Source organism: Eretmochelys imbricata, chromosome 2 (genome assembly GCF_965152235.1).
Source record: "Eretmochelys imbricata isolate rEreImb1 chromosome 2, rEreImb1.hap1, whole genome shotgun sequence".
Classification (NCBI taxonomy): domain Eukaryota; kingdom Metazoa; phylum Chordata; order Testudines; family Cheloniidae; genus Eretmochelys; species Eretmochelys imbricata.
The window spans coordinates 40,126,645-40,145,143 of NC_135573.1; the positions used below are offsets into that span (position 1 = coordinate 40,126,645).

At 43.7% G+C, this 18,499-nt stretch overlaps 1 protein-coding gene across 1 annotated transcript; it reads right to left on the bottom strand.

Annotated features, from left to right (window-relative positions):
* Positions 1–14,037: 14,037 nt before the first annotated feature.
* On the bottom strand, positions 14,038–16,818 carry OSR2 (odd-skipped related transciption factor 2). The gene is made up of 3 exons (XM_077808918.1): positions 16,163–16,818; positions 15,033–15,132; positions 14,038–14,220 (listed from the first exon to the last, which is right to left on the bottom strand). Exons 1-3 carry the CDS (start codon positions 16,816–16,818, stop codon positions 14,038–14,040), a joined length of 939 nt encoding a protein of 312 aa, XP_077665044.1.
* Positions 16,819–18,499: the final 1,681 nt, after the last annotated feature.

The following is an 18,499-nucleotide window of genomic DNA, read 5'->3' on the forward strand; positions in this document are numbered from 1 at the left end:
GATCAAAGCAAGTCAATAAGAAAAGGATGACTAATAGAGATCGTCTCACAAAAAGACTCCACAGTGTACACTTATCAGAAAGTAATTATTTATTCCTACCATTCCTGGGGCTTCTGACATCTGTGGCAGTTTTATTTTAAACAAATGCAGTGAATGACTGACTTTCATTTTAACCTTAAAACTTCTATGACCTGCTTTGGCCCGAAGGATGAAAGAATGATGGGAACGGGAAGGGGAGGATTTAGTAGCAGTGGGCCTGATTCTGCAGCCAGTGCATGTCAGCAATTACAACTGGCTTCAGTGAGAGTTGTTTACATGCAGCAGCTGCAGAATTAGGCCCAATGTTAAAGGTGGGGGAAAGATTGGGGTTGCGGCTTTTTTGCTTATATGTCATAAAAAAAATGCCTAACTTTTTTCTACTTGTTTTTTCACATAGAAATATGAAGATGGGCAAATGCTGTCTTCCCTGTTCCGGTAGAGGTATCCCTGAAAAGGACTTGGATATATAGATTAGGAGCTTGCTCAGACCTTGAATGAAGGGGCTGGTATGGAATCTTTAACAAAAAAGGTTTTTTTCCACATGCTTTTAGGTATTTGATTTAAATATACGTTAACAAAAAGAAACAAACTATTTTAAACAGTCTGAATGAAAAATTACTTCCCCTCTCAATCAGGCTTGGCTTCTGTGGTCTCAGTAATGTCATAAACCTACTAGTTCTTCAGTCTTCTATAGTGTTTTTCAGAAAAAACAGGGTAGATAAGGCCTGACTTTGGCAGCTGGTACTATAAGGTTGGGTCTCACTGCAGTCAGAAAAGAAAGGGACAGTTTGGAAGCCTGGGTTCTTTAGTGGCAATTTGACAATCATCATTTCAACTAGTTTCAAAAGCAGATATTTCTTCTGGATGCACCTGGTGCTATTCTACTCCTTGTTTCCACCTAATAAATTGCATTAAGTCCTGCTAAAACTATATTAAATATTTTCCTGATATTGCTTTTTCATGTAAACAATTGCTGTAGTTGCCACAAATGTTATGCAGTTGCAGCCTGCATCAATAGAATCTGCACAACAATCTGTCTATTAAGATGTGGGCCATACTGTGAATATGTTTGAGAATGCATGGGTTCAAAAATGACTACCTTCTGTTTAATCTAGAGATATAATAATAGGGACCCCAAGTCTATGGTGGTTTGTGGTGACAGATCATGTACTTTTAATGTTTGATATGGAGTTAACATCTACCGGGCCTGATCCTGCAAACACTTACACACAAGTAACTTTACTCATAAGAGAAGTTCCATAAAGGGCTTCTCTACATGGTACGGCAAAGAGTGCCAGAGGGTTGTGATTTGTGAAGTGCGCTAACATGCTGTGCTTTTCTGCCCTACATAGACCTTGCTGGCATGTTCTAAAAGATACCTAGTTCACATTAACATAGTCCTGTTTGAAACAGGACTACGTCAACACAAACTATATACCTTTTAGAATGCGCCAGAAGGGTCTACGCAGCACAGTAGAGCGCTTTACAAACACACCCCTCTAGTGCACTTTACCTGCACAAGCCCCACGTTTAGTTTAACTACTCAAGTCCATCAGGTTACTCACATGTATAGGTGTTTGCAAGATGGGGCCCATATGCAATCACACAGCCTCAGAAGCAGTTTCTTGAGGCAACATTAAGAGGAAGAACCTAGCTGGCTACAGCCGTTTGAACATCACAGCTTTGCTGGAGTATTAAAAGATTATTACAAGAGAAAACTGTAAACATGGCTGATTGTATTAACAGCAAACATCTTTGTTACAGGTAACAACAGAAATTCTGAGTGTGTTCTTAATAAAAATAAACTAAGGAGAACTATCTTGTCTCTGGGTCTATTCATTTCTGCCCCAATGAAGAAATGACTCACTTGCACCATTACCAGTTGGATACGTAAATAATAATTAATACTAATTAGTTATGCTAACATTTAAATAATCCCATGGCTCACTTGGAAGAGCAAATGCATCCGTTTCAAATGTATCTCTTTTATACTGCAACTTACTTCTACTTCATGAAGAGGGTTATTATTGGATGAATGGACTTTCATACTTACAAAATGAGTTACACCAAAATATTCATATGGATTGCCTAAACTTTGGGCTCCTAAATCCACATTTAGGAACCTAAATGGAAGTGGCCTGATTTTCCCCTTCAGCTCCCACTGTCTTCATTTATCACTGCATTGGCCCAGTCCTGTTTCCACTGAAGTAAATGGCAAAACTGCCATTGCTGTAGTTGCCACAAATGTTATGCAATTGCAGACAGCATGAATAGAATCTGCACAACAATCTGTCTATTAAGATGTGGGCCGTACTGTGAATATGTTTGAGAATGCATGGTTTAAAAATGACTACCTTCTGTTTAATCTAGAGATATAATAATAGGGCCTTCAAGTCTATGGTGTTTTAGGTGACAACTCAAGTATTTTTAATGTTTGATATGGAGTTGACATCTACAGGGCCTGATCCTACAAACACTTACACACCAGTAACTTTATTCAGAAGAGAAATTCCATAAAGGGCTTCTCTACAGATTTTGGCTCTTATTTGGAAATTGGTGCTCTTACTTCTTAGACCCTATTTGAAAATTAGTTTCTCAAATGAACATTCCCTTTCAAAATATACTATTCTAGCACTAGTACTAATTAACATATTGCAAACTCAAATGACTACTACCAGAGGGTACTTACTACTAGATAGTCCTTGTATCACTTAGATGTTTATACTTTCAAAATGCTGTATAAACATTACCTAATTAATACTCACAACCATCCCTGTGAGGTAACCAAGTACTGTTTTCCCTATTTTATAGATGGAGAAATTGAGACACTGACAAGTTGAGTTGTTAAAGGCCACAGAGCAGTTAAGAATAAATAACTGTATTTCTGAGTAAGAGGGTTAGTTTTAAAAAGTAGCTTCACTGGTTTAAAATTTGAACAAGGGAAAGAAAATCCATATGAAGAACAAATCTAAAAATCCACCTTCATTTCATTCACTGTGGATAAATATCTGCTGAAATGGAAAGACCCACACAGTGATCAAAGCAAAGTTTAAACAAAGAGCATCTGGAAAAAAAGTTAAAAGGATGTTTTATAATAATAATGCAGTTACCCAAATGTCAGTGTATTTGATCAAAGCTGATCTACAGAGCTCAGATTTGGCATTAGGTGAATCATCTTTTATTAGCTATTTCTTTTTTATTCAAATGGTTAAAATGGTGAGAGTTTGAATGGAAAGACATGCGGAGGTTTCACTTATCTGCAGTTGGGGCAGACACATGAAGCCCACCTAGTTTTACATAATGGCCCACAACTACCTTGTCTTTATAAGGTGCAACATACTGAAACGACAAGTCACAATATGTCTTAATCCTTCTTGAGCCAAGCAGAATCAAGGTGAAGCACTGCTGTGCTGGGATCAGTAGCCTCTGTGGATCAAATCACAAGATAGGGCCTGTTGTCCCCTATATGCAGTAGGAGCCGCTATCTCATACCACTAGCACAGTGGTTTTCAACCTTTTTTCATTTGTGGACCCCTAAAAATTTTTGAATGGGGTCCACAGACCACAGGTTGAAAACCACTGTTCTATGGTAACAACCTTTCGCAGACCCCTTAGACATCGTCTGTGGACCCGCAGAGGTCCGCAGATCACAGGTTGAAAACCACTGCACTAGCAAGTTGCCTATGGGACAAAAATAAGCTGCCCCAGTTGTTCAGGATCTTTGAACCAGTCCTTTGATCTAGAGGTAAGAGACTGAGTCTGTTTAGAGAGCGAATATATTTGCAAGCTCTGACACAGCTATCATGAACTCAGCCCCTCTTTGAAGCACAGTTCCTTCATGAGCTATGATGCTATTGACTGTCCCCTACATCTGCACACCACCTCCCACACTGTCTATGGAGCTACCAGGTATAGAGGGGGAACTGGAGTGGCATTAATTTCCTAGTGTTCTTTCAACAGGAAGTCCAACAGATTGTGGTGCAAGAACCCTAGACCAAACACCCAATCCCACAGTGTGCCTCAAACAAAGTTCCCTCAGAACATCAGGATTAACAGCAAGATGCCTAATAATATATTATTGCTTATCCATTGTCCTTCTGAGTTGAAGGGCTTCTGTGTTCTTAAGCTTATATCATTTCACATAAATTAAAAACCTACTGAATATCTTAATTATTCTTACTCTAAACTTGAAAACATATTGATAAACAAGCAGAGTAGGTAAAAAAGTCAAAGTTTTGATTCCACCACCAAATGTCTGAAATGATATTTATGAATAAAAACATCAAATAAAATCTTCAGGAGACACAGGTTTGGTTCCTAGCTCTGCTAATGACCTGTTTTGTAACATTTAACACCCTTTGTCTTGTCTGTTTAGATCAGAAGCTCTTCAAGACAGTCACTTAATTTTTGTATGTACAATAGCAATGCTGCCCTGATCTGAGCTGGGTCATGTTGGTGTTACAGTAATACAATAAAATAATAATAATAATTAATAATAAAACCATCCATGCACCTACATTTGGGAATAAAGCAGGGCGAATTATGGGAGTTTGATCCCCTCTTCCCACAATTCCCAAAATCTGAGAGAATATTCCATAATACCATGCAAAAATTGCCCATTGTGCAGCACATCTAGGATCAGATTGCATGTTAGGGACTTAAAATGTGTTGAAAAATGGAAGCAAGCTTCCTAGTCTTTTTAATTCTACTGATTTTGAAATTATGTTTCATTTATTTCAATATATTCATGGAAATTTTTATCATAAATTTAAAAAAATCATTTTCAATTTTTTTCATTTTTCATTTTTTTAGTTTTTCTGTGGTTGGGTTTTTTGTTTTGTTTTGTTTTACTTTCCCCCCTTTTTTCCTTATTCCTTCACTTTTTTCTTTTGGCCACCAAAAAAGGGAGGGAAGAAAATGATAAATTATAAAAATGATATTTTCCAATTTCATCAACAGCAACAAAAAAGAAAAAGAAAAAGAAATTAAAAATGTTTTTGGTGAAAATTTCTAGTTTTTAAAAAGGGTTCTTTGTCAACCAAAAACTGTTTAATTATATAAATTATGCCAAGTCCATATGACCCTGTAGTTGTTCTGTGTATCATTCAATCATGGAGGAGGGCATCATCTAGTATTATCAAGACTGGACATCTTTCTAAAATATATGCTCTAATTTAAACAGATGTTATTGGCTAGATGCAGGAATTACTGGGTGAGATTCTGTGGCCTGTTATGCAGGAGGTCAGACTAGATGAACTAATCATGTGTTCACACCATTAAACTATTAAACTATGAAATCCACAGTGTATATGCCTCAGAGCATGTAACATTTGAAACTGAAGATACTTGATGCAATCTCATTATGGCAGAGAAGAGTCATATATCAGAGTCATGGATGTAAAAAGAGGCCCCTCAAATTATGTAGATCCACTGGCCAAAACTCCATGTAGGGGGCCTCAATAATGACTAAATCGGTTTTCTTTGAAATAGCCAACAAATTATTTTTTGAGTTAAAATTAAGCAGGGGAAATTTCAGCCAAAAGGATTTTTGGGGTGGGAAGCAGAGAAGCGTGTCAGCTCTCAACCAAAATCTTTGCTACCATGATGTTATAATTAGCTCAGAAATTTCCTACTGTAGTACATTTAGATTGCTCTTGGGAGGGAACATGATTTCACTATACACACACACATACGTATAAGCATTATATATATATATATATATATATAAAATAACAGGCATTTGGGAGTTTAATACTCTTTGTGTTCCTGTAATTAAAAAAAATAAGCCTCAGATTTAAAGAAGATACTCCTCAGATTGCTAGTCCCTACTGTGGATACTTTACATATTTCAGTAAAATTAAAATGTTGTGTTCCACTGATTGTTAAAGCAAAGGGCTGAGAGTCAGAAAGCTTCTGATTTGTGATCTCAGCTGAATCACGACTTTATTGTCCGACTTTGGGAAAATTAACCTGTTGTGTGCCTCAGTTACCTATTTGGAAAACTGAATAAAAAAATCCCCCAGTCTTCTCAGTAGAAAAACAAACAAACAAATGCTGTATCTATAGCTATTAAGGCATAGGCACTATAGGCCCATGCCTAGAGTCCCAGCTGGTAGAGTCATGTGATTACATCAGACTCTAATTTTTCATTTTTAAAACGTTTATGTTTCTAGCCCCCACGTTCTGAATAGAAGTTTGAAGATGTGAAACAAATGTAACCAATACAGTGATGCCTGCCTGAGCCTGCCGAAAGTGTGAAACAATAGTTCTGTTAGGTGTGCATCTAAATGGGGTGTTAACTTCAAGATCCCTTCTTGTGGGGTAGGGGTTAGGTGCAGGGGACTCTGTGTGTGGCAGAAGAAGGATGGTGTGCCCTGACTCATGCATAAAAGCAGATATATTGTGCTGGGGATCTTACTGCTGCTACCCTTACCTCCCCAGATTCTGGCCAAACTGGGAAGGGATGGGTCCTCTCTGCCACCACCAATCCAAGTGAGGGTGGGGCCACAACATGAAAGTGAGGACACAAAGGTGGACCTATGGAGTGGCTTGTGTTGTGGTGTGCCTAGAGTCTCAGATTGCCCTAATTCCACACTGTGAACTCTGTGTTTAGTTTTTCTAGTTAAATAGTTCACATAAATAAATAAAATGGCTACAATAATTAAGTTTTGAAAATGCCCAGTGTTCGTAATCTTTTCACAAAGATTTTTGTATGCGCTCTTATTGTGCATGCACAGTATTATCCCTGGAATACAGGCTGTTTTGTACATAGGCAAACTTGCATTAACATGATAGACAGGAACAGTTACATTCTATCGTATCAGTGATCCATAAATAATGGGTCACTGGGAGATTTAGAAACTGTACCTTTCAATCCATGCCAAAGAAACACATCAAGGTGCACTGACGTGAAGCGCAGCTGACACACCTTCAAACATCCTCAAAACACCTCAGGCAGTGAGTCAGACCCTTCCTCTAAAAGTAATGATGCCAAAGGATGTCAGCTGACAGTTTCAGTGATGGTGCCTAGTAAACAATGTCAGTAACAAAATTATTTTGTTACCTTTTCATCTGGATAAAAACATCAATCTCCTTTCCCTGTAAAAGTTAACATCTCTCAAAAACTATCTAAAATGTACAAGATCTCTCACAAATACTCAATAAGGAGGAAGCCACAGTTCTACTTGAGTATGGAACACTGCTGAAGCATTGTAGGAGTCTCAGAGCAGTCTGTAAGCCACAGACTGCAGCGTTGCAGCTGTGCCACTGTAGTACAGACACTTACTACCATGATGGAAGGGGTTCTTCTTTTGCCGTAGTAAATCCATCTCTCCAAGAGGCAGCAGTTAGGTCAACAGAAGAATTTTCCCATCGAATTAGCACTGTCTATACCAGGGCTTAGATAGGCTTAATCACGTCTCTCAGGGGTGTGGTCAACTTAAGTTTTTAGTGTAGACCACCCCTGAGTTGTCAGAATGAGGTCAGGAGCAAGGAAGGTTGAGACACAAGCAGAGGGAGAGACATGAAAAGGCAAGAGAGAGGCAGAGGGGAAAGAGCAGGGGAAAGATCTGGGGGAAAAGGAGCTAAGAATGGACAACACCTAAGAGCTGGTCTACAGGAGAAAGTTAAGTCGACCCAACTACAGTTTGGCTACACTGCACACCTTTTAGCGACACAGCTGTGCTGCTACAGCCATGCTGCTAAAAGGCGCACAGTGTAGCTGCTGTTTGTCACAAAAAACTTCCACCCACAATGAGCGGAAGCAGCTCTGTCGGCAAGAGAATTCTCCTGCCAACAAATCGCTGTTCACGCTGGTGCTTTTTGTCAGTAAAACTTTTGTCGTTTGGGGCGGGGAGGGGGTTAACATCCCTGAACGACAAAAATTTTGCTGATGAAGTTCCAGTGTAGACAAAGCCTCAGTCACACCCCGAGAGAAGTAGTTAAGCTGAACTAAGCCCTAGTCTACACACTGCTATGTTGGTGGAGAAATTCTTCCATCGACCCAGCTACTGCCTGTTAGAGAGGTGGATTTACTACAGTGACAGAAGAGCCCCTTCTGTCTCTGCAGCAAGCGTCTGCACTGAAGTGCTACTGCAGCTGTGTTGCTGTTGCATTTCTAATGTAGACAGTAGAAAGGCACAGGAAAGAGAATCTTTACAGAAAGGTGTGGGATGAGGAGGATGGAACAAATGAATGAGCTCCAAAAGACAATACAGACCAGGGAAAGAGTGAGGCCAGGTCTACTCTGCAAATGTTTGTTGGCACAGCTATGTCGGTCAGAGATATAAAGAGGTGTGCTTCCTAACCAACATAGCTGGGCTGGCAAAAGCCCCTAATATAAACACAGGTATACCAGCAGCTGGTATATTTTGTTTTGTTTGGGGGCTGAAATAAGCTATACTGGCAACCATATATTTTATACCAGGAAACCACTCCTAGTATAGTCCTGACCCAAGATTTGGTTGTAAATTAAAAGAGAAGACAAAGAAAGAGATAAGGAACACAGGCAGTGAGAGCTGAAAAAAGACTAATTAGCTCATTCCTTGCCAGGGCAAGATAGCTCCCTAAACTACATTTTGTGATGCTCTGTCCAGTCTGACAAAAAATGTAAGTATCTAGCTATTATGGTAGAAGAAAAATGTGAATGGTGTGTAACTGCTACAGAAATATCAGAGTCTGCAGGGAGCCTGGAGTAAAAGTTCTGAGTGGTGTTAGTCCCCTATCCATGTCAGTGAGGTGTTAACTCAGACAGCCTTGCAATGATAGATAAAATGTCAACATGATAAACTATTTCATTCCGTATGCAAGAAAGGAGAGTGCGGGTCACAGTTCTGCACAATTTACTGAGTGACATTTCATTTTGGCACCAAATACCACCACTTATTATTTATCCCCAGTGAAAAAGGAGCCATTTACCAAGAGCCTAGCTGAGCCCATGGGCGTATTCAAACCCCACAGAAGGCTTCAAAGAGACCAGAAGAGCTCAGCAAGCACATACAAATGTATTTTGAACATCTGCACAATCCAATGTGAGCATATCTCATTTTAGCAACTAACATGGACAAAGCTTATTTTATGCATGGAGTTTGGAAGAGTACAACCATTCCCCTCCCCCTGTATCCACCCAATTCAACCCCTGAACAGGACACTACTTGCTTTCCACAGGCTAACAGATCTCACTTTCAGGAAGCTTTTTCAGATATTCAGCCCAAGTTTTCCCTTTCTTTCACACCATTATACCTAGTAACCATCTAAAATACAGAGAAACGTACAGAACAGGGATATAGGAAAGGTGGAGATAAACTAGGCAAGTAAAAAAAGAGATGGGGATAGAGATTAAATTAAACAAAAACAGGGAGAAAAGGGGATTTAGAAAACTTCAGTGGGTTACCAGAGGACGCAGATGTAATTGTCAGCAGCAAGACTCCAGTAGAACAAAAAAAATACTTTGTGTGAAAATGAATGCTAATGCCAAAGTTATTCATTATTATATTTATTATTTACATTGTGACAAATGTGGGTGGCATTTTACAGAGATAACAAAAAGCATGACCCCTGCCCAAAAGAGAGCTTTACAGATCCTTTAGCACTATGCTAAACAAATTTAAAACCAAACAATGAGCCATTAACTGTTCTGTTACATTTTCAGCATACTTATTATTTGATTATTACCAACGCAGCTTCCATGTGCCCAAGAAAGCTATTCTTGTCAGAGGACCACGGGACAGGGTGGTGTAGCACAGTGGCATAGTGAAGCATGATCACACAGAGAAATTTTAAAATATTCGCTGACTTTTTAAGATTACGGCTACTGGTTTAAAAAAAATCAAGGGAATAAGTGACTGTTAAAAACACCTGTCTTTGCCTGGACTCTTAACTTCAATCAAAAAATGTGTAGCGAGTTTCTTGAAGCACTGAGAATATGAAGTGACAGCATGTGTGTCTGTTCAGAGTGGGAAGATTATTGACATCTGTTGCCTCTTGTTTTATACTTAGATTGTAAGCTCTTTGGGGCAAGGATCATCTTTTTGTTCTGTGTTTGTCCAGTATTACAGTAATACTAATAAATAAATAATACAAAAAATGCTTGTACATAACCACTTGATTTGCTTTGCTAAAGAGAAATGTTACACAAATTGCAAATGGAGCCCGGCCCCGGAGAGACTATATGGGCCATATTCACCCCAAGATACTTCCATTTGGAGTTACCCCAGGGATAAATTTGGCCCACTATATGCCTTTGGGACTGGGGATAGGCAGACACTAGGGTTTAGGAACCAGAGACTGAGAAAAAGAGGCAGAGAGACACTTGGAGGTAGGTAACATATTATGGGGAGGGGAGCACACTGGAAGTTGGAGAAACTCTCAATCGGGAACAGAGTAGATTAGGAGCTGGGAGCAGGAGCAATGAATGAATTAGTGGATGGGAAACACTGATTCAGAGAACAGAAGACAGATGGAGAGGCACTGGGGGGTAGAACAAAGGACCAGGGAAAAGAAGAAAGAATGGAGTCAAGGAATAGATGAGTTAGAGACAAACAATAGTTCCTCACTGGAGTATGATCTTGGAGACTGGACTCTATCCCTCAGCCTCTGGACCTCAAAGGCTTGGTTACTCTGGCCGGTGAATGCAGCAACCCAATTCTCCATCCTCTTCATGTCGGAATGGTGTAAAAACAGGTATTGACTGGGGGTTGTAGCTAGCTAACATGATTTTAAACAAGCCTGCTCCTGTCTGGGCTCAACGGTTACATGTGTTTGGCATGGTGTTAGTTAACACGGGTTAGTTAACACATTTCCTGACACAGGCTAGACAGGTTCCTAGCATGGACATGCTGTACCAGTGTAAGCCATGTCATTTACTATCACAATGCGTGTTGTCAGCATAGACATACCACTGTGCTGTGCTCCAGCGCATGCTGCTGGCAAAAGACCCCAGCAGAGCCAGGCTCTCGGACAGCTGTTTCTCCATGCAGGAGCCATGCCCCGCTAGTATGTGGGTTTCAGAGAGGCACTTCCTTCTCATAGGGCACACTCGGGTGTGCATGGAGAAAGTAGGGGGCTCGGCTCTGCAGGGGAAGAGAAAGCACACAGCAGTTCAACCCTCTGCACAGCATGGGGAGAATTCCCGGGGCTGGGGGGGAGGAGACGGTGGGGGCTGAGCCCCCCGCCAGAGCAGGGGGAAGGAGGGAGGAGACGGTGGGGCTGAGCCCCCCCCCAGAGCAGGGGGAAGGAGGGAGGAGACGGTGGGGGCTGAGCCCCCCCCAGAGCAGGGGGAAGGAGGGAGGAGACGGTGGGGGCTGAGCCCCCCCCCAGAGCAGGGGGAAGGAGGGAGGAGACGGTGGGGGCTGAGCCCCCCCCCGAGCAGGGGGAAGGAGGGAGGAGACGGTGGGGGCTGAGCCCCCCCCCAGAGCAAGGGGAAGGAGGGAGGAGACGGTGCGGGCTGAGCCCCCCCAGAGCAGGGGGAAGGAGTGAGGAGACGGTGGGGGCTGAGCCCCCCCCAGAGCAGGGGGAAGTAGTGAGGAGACGGTGGGGGCTGAGCCCCCCCAGAGCAGGGGGAAGGAGTGAGGAGACGGTGGGGGTTGAGCCCCCCCCCCAGAGCAGGGGGAAGGAGTGAGGAGACGGTGGGGGTTGAGCCCCCCCAGAGCAGGGGGAAGGAGTGAGGAGACGGTGGGGGTTGAGCCCCCCCCCAGAGCAGGGGGAAGGAGTGAGGAGACGGTGGGGGTTGAGCCCCCCCAGAGCAGGGGGAAGGAGTGAGGAGACGGTGGGGGTTGAGCCCCCCCCCCACAGAGCAGGGGGAAGGAGGCAGGAGACGGAGGGGGCTGAGCCCCCAGGTCAGGGGAGGCGGAAGCTGAAGGTCCCCCCAGAAGCGGGGAAGGGGGGCTCCTTTCCCGCTCCCGCCGGGCAGTGGGACTGATCTCGCTGGCTGCAGCCCGCTCACCCTTTCGAGGCTCAGGAGGCGCAGGAGCGGAGCAGACGCCAGCCGCGAGCGGGAAAACGCACCACAACAAGCTGCTAATGCGAGTCCTGGACCGGACCGCCACTCCGATCCCTCCCCCCCCGCGGGGTTTCCGGGCGGCGCAGGAGTGCGGGGACCAGAGCCTGGCGGCCACGGGTGGTTTTTGCCTCCGCTTTCTCTCCCGCCCCGAGCGTGGGGCTAAACAGGGGCGCCCCCCGGTGGCTGCGCGTGGGGCTTAAGGGCGGCTCCCAGGAGAAGGGGTCGGAAGGAGCCGCCCTAGCGGCTCTGCGCGTGGCATAAGGAGGGGTCCTCCCAGCAGGGGGCCGTGCCGAGCCCGCCAGTGGCCGGGCAGGGGGTCCGAGGACGGGTCCCAGCACTGGGCGAGCCCGTGGCAGCTGGGCACGGGTCTGAGGGATCCCGCCAGTGAAGGGCTGAGCCCCGCAGTGGCACCAGTGGTGTCCCCGTCAGGGCGGTTCGCCTTTGCTGTCTGCCCCAGGGCATGTGCGGGGTCATTCCCGCCCCCGCCCGCAAGTCTGTCCCACCACGTGAATTAAAATGAGCCCAGTTTTGGAACGAAAGGTGGCCTCCCCGGCCGGGTCACTGGTGCCCCCCGCACCGTTAGCACAGCAGGACACCGCCGTTAGTCTGCAGGAGCAGAAACCGAAGTGACAGCCCCCACCCCGCTTTCCTTGGTGAGGCCTTGAGACTGTGCCACTTGGAGGTGGGGGCGGGAGGTCGTTTTTCTCCCCCACTAGCTTTAAAGTCTGTTTAAAGGCCATCTTTGGGGAACTGCATGGAGTCTTTGGAGCATTCCGTCGGGAGTCTCCTGCAAGGGGGCAGTTGCAGAGTGCTGGCAGTTTGGCTTCTCTGGTGCAGTGGTTTATCTCTGTTAATGATTCTGGAGACATTTGAAACATCCTCTTTCTTTAACTAGGTACGAGTTACGATTTTGACGGCTTTTATTGACCAACCCTGCAAGCGCCTGCAACTCCTCCGGCTTTGCAGGGCTGAGCCCTGATAACGCTGCCATTCAGCAGATTGTTAGGACTGATAGGAATGTTAATGAAGTTGGTTAAACGCTATTGGGACTTACAATGATCCTTCCCATGGGTGATGGGATCCAATGGGATTTTATTTATGTCCCAGTGTTTGTTTTCAGAGCTATCAGAAAATAATCGTCTTCTGCAGTATAAAGTCCCTGTCTACGCTAGTGAATTGCCAATGTTCAAAGTCTAATAGCAGGAGACTATCTAATGCAATCTTTGGAAAAGAGATGACTTTTACAATATATGGGTTGATTGCAAATAAGTTACTAATAAGCCAGTTTGGTTTAGGGATTGTTGTATACATTATTTCCCAGGCACTGTTTATTTGCAGCTATTTCTTTTTTAAAAGTCGTTAATTCAATAAAAATTTTTTTACAAAAGCTAATACTTAATGTAGACATTCAAGCTATTAAGCAATGGAGTTGTAAATACGGGCGCTTTCATTTTATTTTACAATAGATAACACAAAAGCAGCAGTCATAAAAGCGAAAACAAGAACACTTTTCAGAAACGTTGTGACAATACAATTGCCCAGATGGGGAAATTTATTCAATATAAGTTACTATTGCAGCTGACACAGCAGAAGAACAAAATGTTTAGGAAAGTAATACGACAAAGCGGGAGATACTTGGGGGAGGGGGGGTATTTTGAAATACACTTTTAAATGATATTTTGACTCCCAGATTTGTTATCAATGTGCATCCAACAGAACAATACGAAAAAAAAACAAAAAAACCCACATTCTGTACAGAGCTCTAAAATGAGCTGCGAATATCTACAAGAGACTAGCATATGCTCTTTGTGTGGATAGGAGTGGGGCCCGATCCTGCAGTGACAGTCCACAACTCCCTAAGGGAGTTTTGCTGGAGTGTGGTATGCGGTCTTGGCCCCAGTGTGTGTGTGTGTGTGTGTGTGTGTAGCTTTCTACAATTAAGTCCTTGAGCAAAATTAGCAACTTGGAGCTGCAGAGGCAGGTGCAGGTCCTTGGCTGCTCTAGAAGTCCTGCCGCGGGGTGTGAGTTAGACTGTGCCGCCGCAGATCACAGTTTCGCCTGAACACTTTGCCGCACTGCTCACAGTTGTAGGGCTTGATGTCTGTATGGGTAAGAAGGTGAGTTTTCAGATTACTTCTTTGATTAAAGGTTCTTCCACATGTGGGGCATTTGTGTGGAGATTCCTGTTCAGATTTGAAGCAAGCAAAGGATTAATCCTTTACAAACTACCTAGTTTATTAAATTTATTACTTTTCTGTTATTACATAACATAACATGAAGTATAGGGAATCTACTTAAATAAATCTAGACCCTTAATCCTCAACAGATACAAAATCATGCCACTTTTAACTGCCTGGAAATATCCTGCCTGTCAACCTATATTTTATTCTCAGCTCAGCCCATTTCATGCGCTTTGAATCTACTGGGAAAAAAATGCACAGTGCAATCCTTCAATTTCAAATAACAAGGCCATCTCTATGAGTAAGGCTGAGCTTTACTCCAGACAATTAAACCATTACAGACATATACAATGTATTGGGGTACAGGCAAATCATTTTAAGGTGCCAATTAATCTTTCACAGCTGTTTTTCCCCTACAGAGCTTACCTTTATTTTTTACATCTATAAAATGTTGAAATGCATTTAATAAGATTTAACAAAGACCATTTATAAGTACCCACATTCACAAGCAATTTATATAAATTAAATCCTCAGTTGGACTCGATTTGCTTTTTTCTAAAAGAATTACATATTTTAAAAACACTAAATAGACATGTCTTAATCAAGAAAAATAAAAGATAGGGCCATATTGCTTTACTGAAGTAATTGGGGAGATCAGCTTTAAAAACTAATGGCAAGATATGGCTCATTATTTCAGGTCCCTAACCACATTCAGAAATTTGTCTACCTTACATGCTATTTAAGGGTTTGTACAAAATAAACAGGATAAGAACAAGAACAGTGTATGATAATAATAGATTTGGAGCTAAACTTACCTGCATATGTAAAGTTTTATGAACTGCTAGAGTTCTGGATTGGCAGAATCCTTTCCCACATTCCTGACATTTGAAAGGTTTTTCTTTGGAATGGATATATCTGAAAGTCAATACAAGGGTTTGAATCCATGGCTGTAGACAAACTCAAAAGCCACAAGAAGCCTACAGAGATTCTTTAATCTTATAATTACTTTGTTTGTGTGGGGGAGGGCAAAATCCTGACTCTTTAGTTTATTTCTTATTAATTTTTTTATTATTATTTTATTATTTTTGTTCTGTAATTCTGCATATGATTAACCTCTTTTATCAGTTCAAAACATTGACAATAATTCTTATCAACGCTAGATTGCCCTCTCTGGTGACAGATTAGACTGCATGATGGAAAAATCATCTGTTTCATAAACTGGTCCCGATCCTGCTCCCGTTGAAGTCAATGGGAAATTTGCCGTTAAACGTCAGTGTGAGCAGGATTAGGCATACATTTTATTTTATTTTAATTTTTGGTCGAAGTTCTACTCACTTTTCCTAGACTACTAACCTGAACAAGGGGGCGTGGAAATTGGCCCTTTACCTTTACATTCAGCTCTTAAAACCAGATTGTAAATACTGTTCTTACCAGACTATTACAATCTAATCAGCGATGGGGAATATTTGTTTCAGTTAATAGACTCGCCTCTAAATACAATCACATGTCCAACCCACAAAAATTATGTATGTATTTGCTATTCCCCCCTAGAGGATCAGCTGTAAATTAATTTGTCAATTGGTTTGCCATTGCTTCCTTGCTGGAGAAGCCAAAATGCCTCTACACGGGAAGCGATGAATCCACCAAACCTTTACGGCTAATGTAAACCACAGGGTAAAGTATAAGGAAAGTGGGCATATTTCTTAAATTCACAGCGGCCCAAGATCGGTGGGGCCTTCAGTTTAGCTTGGCAGCAGATTGTCCACATGCTGACAGCCTGGCAGGAGGTTCTCTTGTGCAGTGATCTGAACCAGGCGGAGCCCACGGAACCTTTGTAGTAAATAATAGGAAAAGTTTCTTATGTGACATCTAGAGAGAGAAATGGCAGCTGCCTTTCACTGGGGGAGCTAGGAGAAGGCTGCTTGCCTCTGGCTGCCTCCCTCACCTGTGGTCTCGGAGGTGGTCCTGTCTCCGGAAGGCCTTGTGGCAGATGTCACAGGTATAGGGCCGCTCGTCTGTGTGGGTTCTCTCGTGGATGAGCAGGTTGTAGGATTTGGTAAAGTGTCTGCCGCAGAACTTGCAGATAAACTCTTTTTTCGTTTTGGAAGGTAACCTGCCCCTGGAGGGCTTTCTGTCCGGAGACAGTTTGCTGATCCCTGAGATGGGACTTCCAAGTCCTGGACTCAGCTTGGTCAGGTCTGCAATCTTTGGTGGGTCCTCCTGCGTGGCGGCCACGGCCAGATTGGCAAAATCAAACCTGGGTCTGTCTTTGTGTAAAGCTGGAATTACATGGGCGATGGCCCCTTGCTTTGGGTGAAAGAGGTGTGTGGCGAAAGGTAGCGTTGGGAAAGAGAATCTGGCATCCATCAGGCCCTGAGCTGCAGCCATCTCCGTGATGGTAGACCTGGTGATTTCATGCACATTGGGATATCCCAATGTCCAGTGGTTCATATGCATGGTCTGCACCGCGCTGAGTCCATAGAGACCTTGTAGGTGGTCCACAGCTGCTGGGAAGGTGTTCACAGCCTGGAGAAAGGAGTAGTTAGTGAGCTGCAGTGAAGGGTGGAGGGGGATCGGAGCTGGAAGAGCCTTGCTTCCCATCTTCCCAGGCGGACGTAAGCAGCAGAACCCTTTACCTTTCCTCGGGACTTTCTGAACTTCCAACAACAACGACAGAAAATCCTGTAAGCAAGGGAGGGGGAAAGAGAATTTACCGAATGCAGCGTGTTCCTCATTGACTGAGGCAATCGAAAAATTCAAACAAGTGTCCCAGGGTCGGGGTTTGTTTTTGTTTTGTTTTTGCACTAGTGCACCCGTGCAGAGCCAACTACTGTACATGTTTGCACAGATCCCAGAGAATAGGAAAAGAAACAAGTAAGTCTCTGTATTGAGGAAGAAAAACACAAAGCGTCCGGTTCAATTCACTCACAACAGCCGAAAAAGTAAACTAATCGTGAAAGTGTATCAGGAATGCAAGGCGAGTATCGATTCCTAAAGGGCTGTATGTCCTACTGGTTTGTCTTTCAGTCATTCAACCTCCCCACCCCCACCCCAAAAATATCTCCAGAGACTGAACTCCCACCAAGAAGACAAGTGGTTTTAGCCGCACACTGCAGAGAAGTGAGAAGCAGAACGCCTTCATTCTGCATTCAGTGCTACCTTCACATCGATCTTATCTCCAGAAGTCACTTCAAACCTCCTCTTCAGACTTATTGATTCCCTCGAGGCTTTGAAGCAGCCGCTGAGGCAGACACCTCACCTCTGGGGCCTTCTTGGGAGATGGAGTGGAGGAGAATGTGCGCAAATTTACAGTCTTCTCTTACCAGGGGAGCCAAGACAAGGTTCAGGGCTGGGGGCTAGAGGTGACAATGCAGCCTAGTTTATTCTAGCTCGGGTGCTTATTTTTCTTCCTTCAACAACAACTCATTTATCAAGATAATTGAAGGAGAGAAAAGCAACACGTTTCCAGCACTGCAGGTTCTAAATAAATCCACTTTCCGCTCAGATCCCTTCCAGATGGTCGGAGCAACGCCACACAGAAGGGCTTTGGGCGAGCAACGCCATCTGCGGAGAGGAAAGGTGGCCAGGCCCGGAGGCCTCTGCAGCCCTACGGACATAGTCACTTTTCTAGACCTCCAAATAAATAAATCCCCCTCCCTTCTTTCCCCCCCACCCCCCGGAACTAGGTGTTCCAGAGTAGATTTCATGGAGATGTGTTTCTGCTATTGAAAACCTCCTCTGCCTAATGGCGCCCGGGGGAATAGATAGGAGAGCTGCAAACTCTTTAATATATTAATTTCTCTGACTCCTGTTACCATCACCAGACAGACAATAACCTGCGGCGTTACTAGTCACTGACGGGACAATGCTCCAAGCGCCTTGGATGGATGGGACACTGCGGGGTTTCTGCCCCAGATTACCCCCTCCCAGGCCAAGATCCCGTGTCTGCGTTAGTATCATACTAACTCCCTTCAGAAAAGGATCGGCGGACACTGCATTAGCCGCTTTCCGGAGTGGCATTGATTCGTCCCGGTTACTGTTGTGGCCTATTGCGCTATCCGAGCGTCTCTGCCGTGTGTCTCTGCTTCTTATTAAGGAAGACCTATTGGGCCGTCTTTCCAATGGGCTTTTGACCCACGATTTGTTGGCTACGTCCTGGATTCCTCCGTTTTCAGATGTGAGGGGAAATGTGATTTATTTTGTTCAAAAGCACCTAGACACTGCAGCGCGGTGTCTCCTGCCTGCTGGGACTTCCACCCGCCCGCAGGTCGGTGTGTCAGAT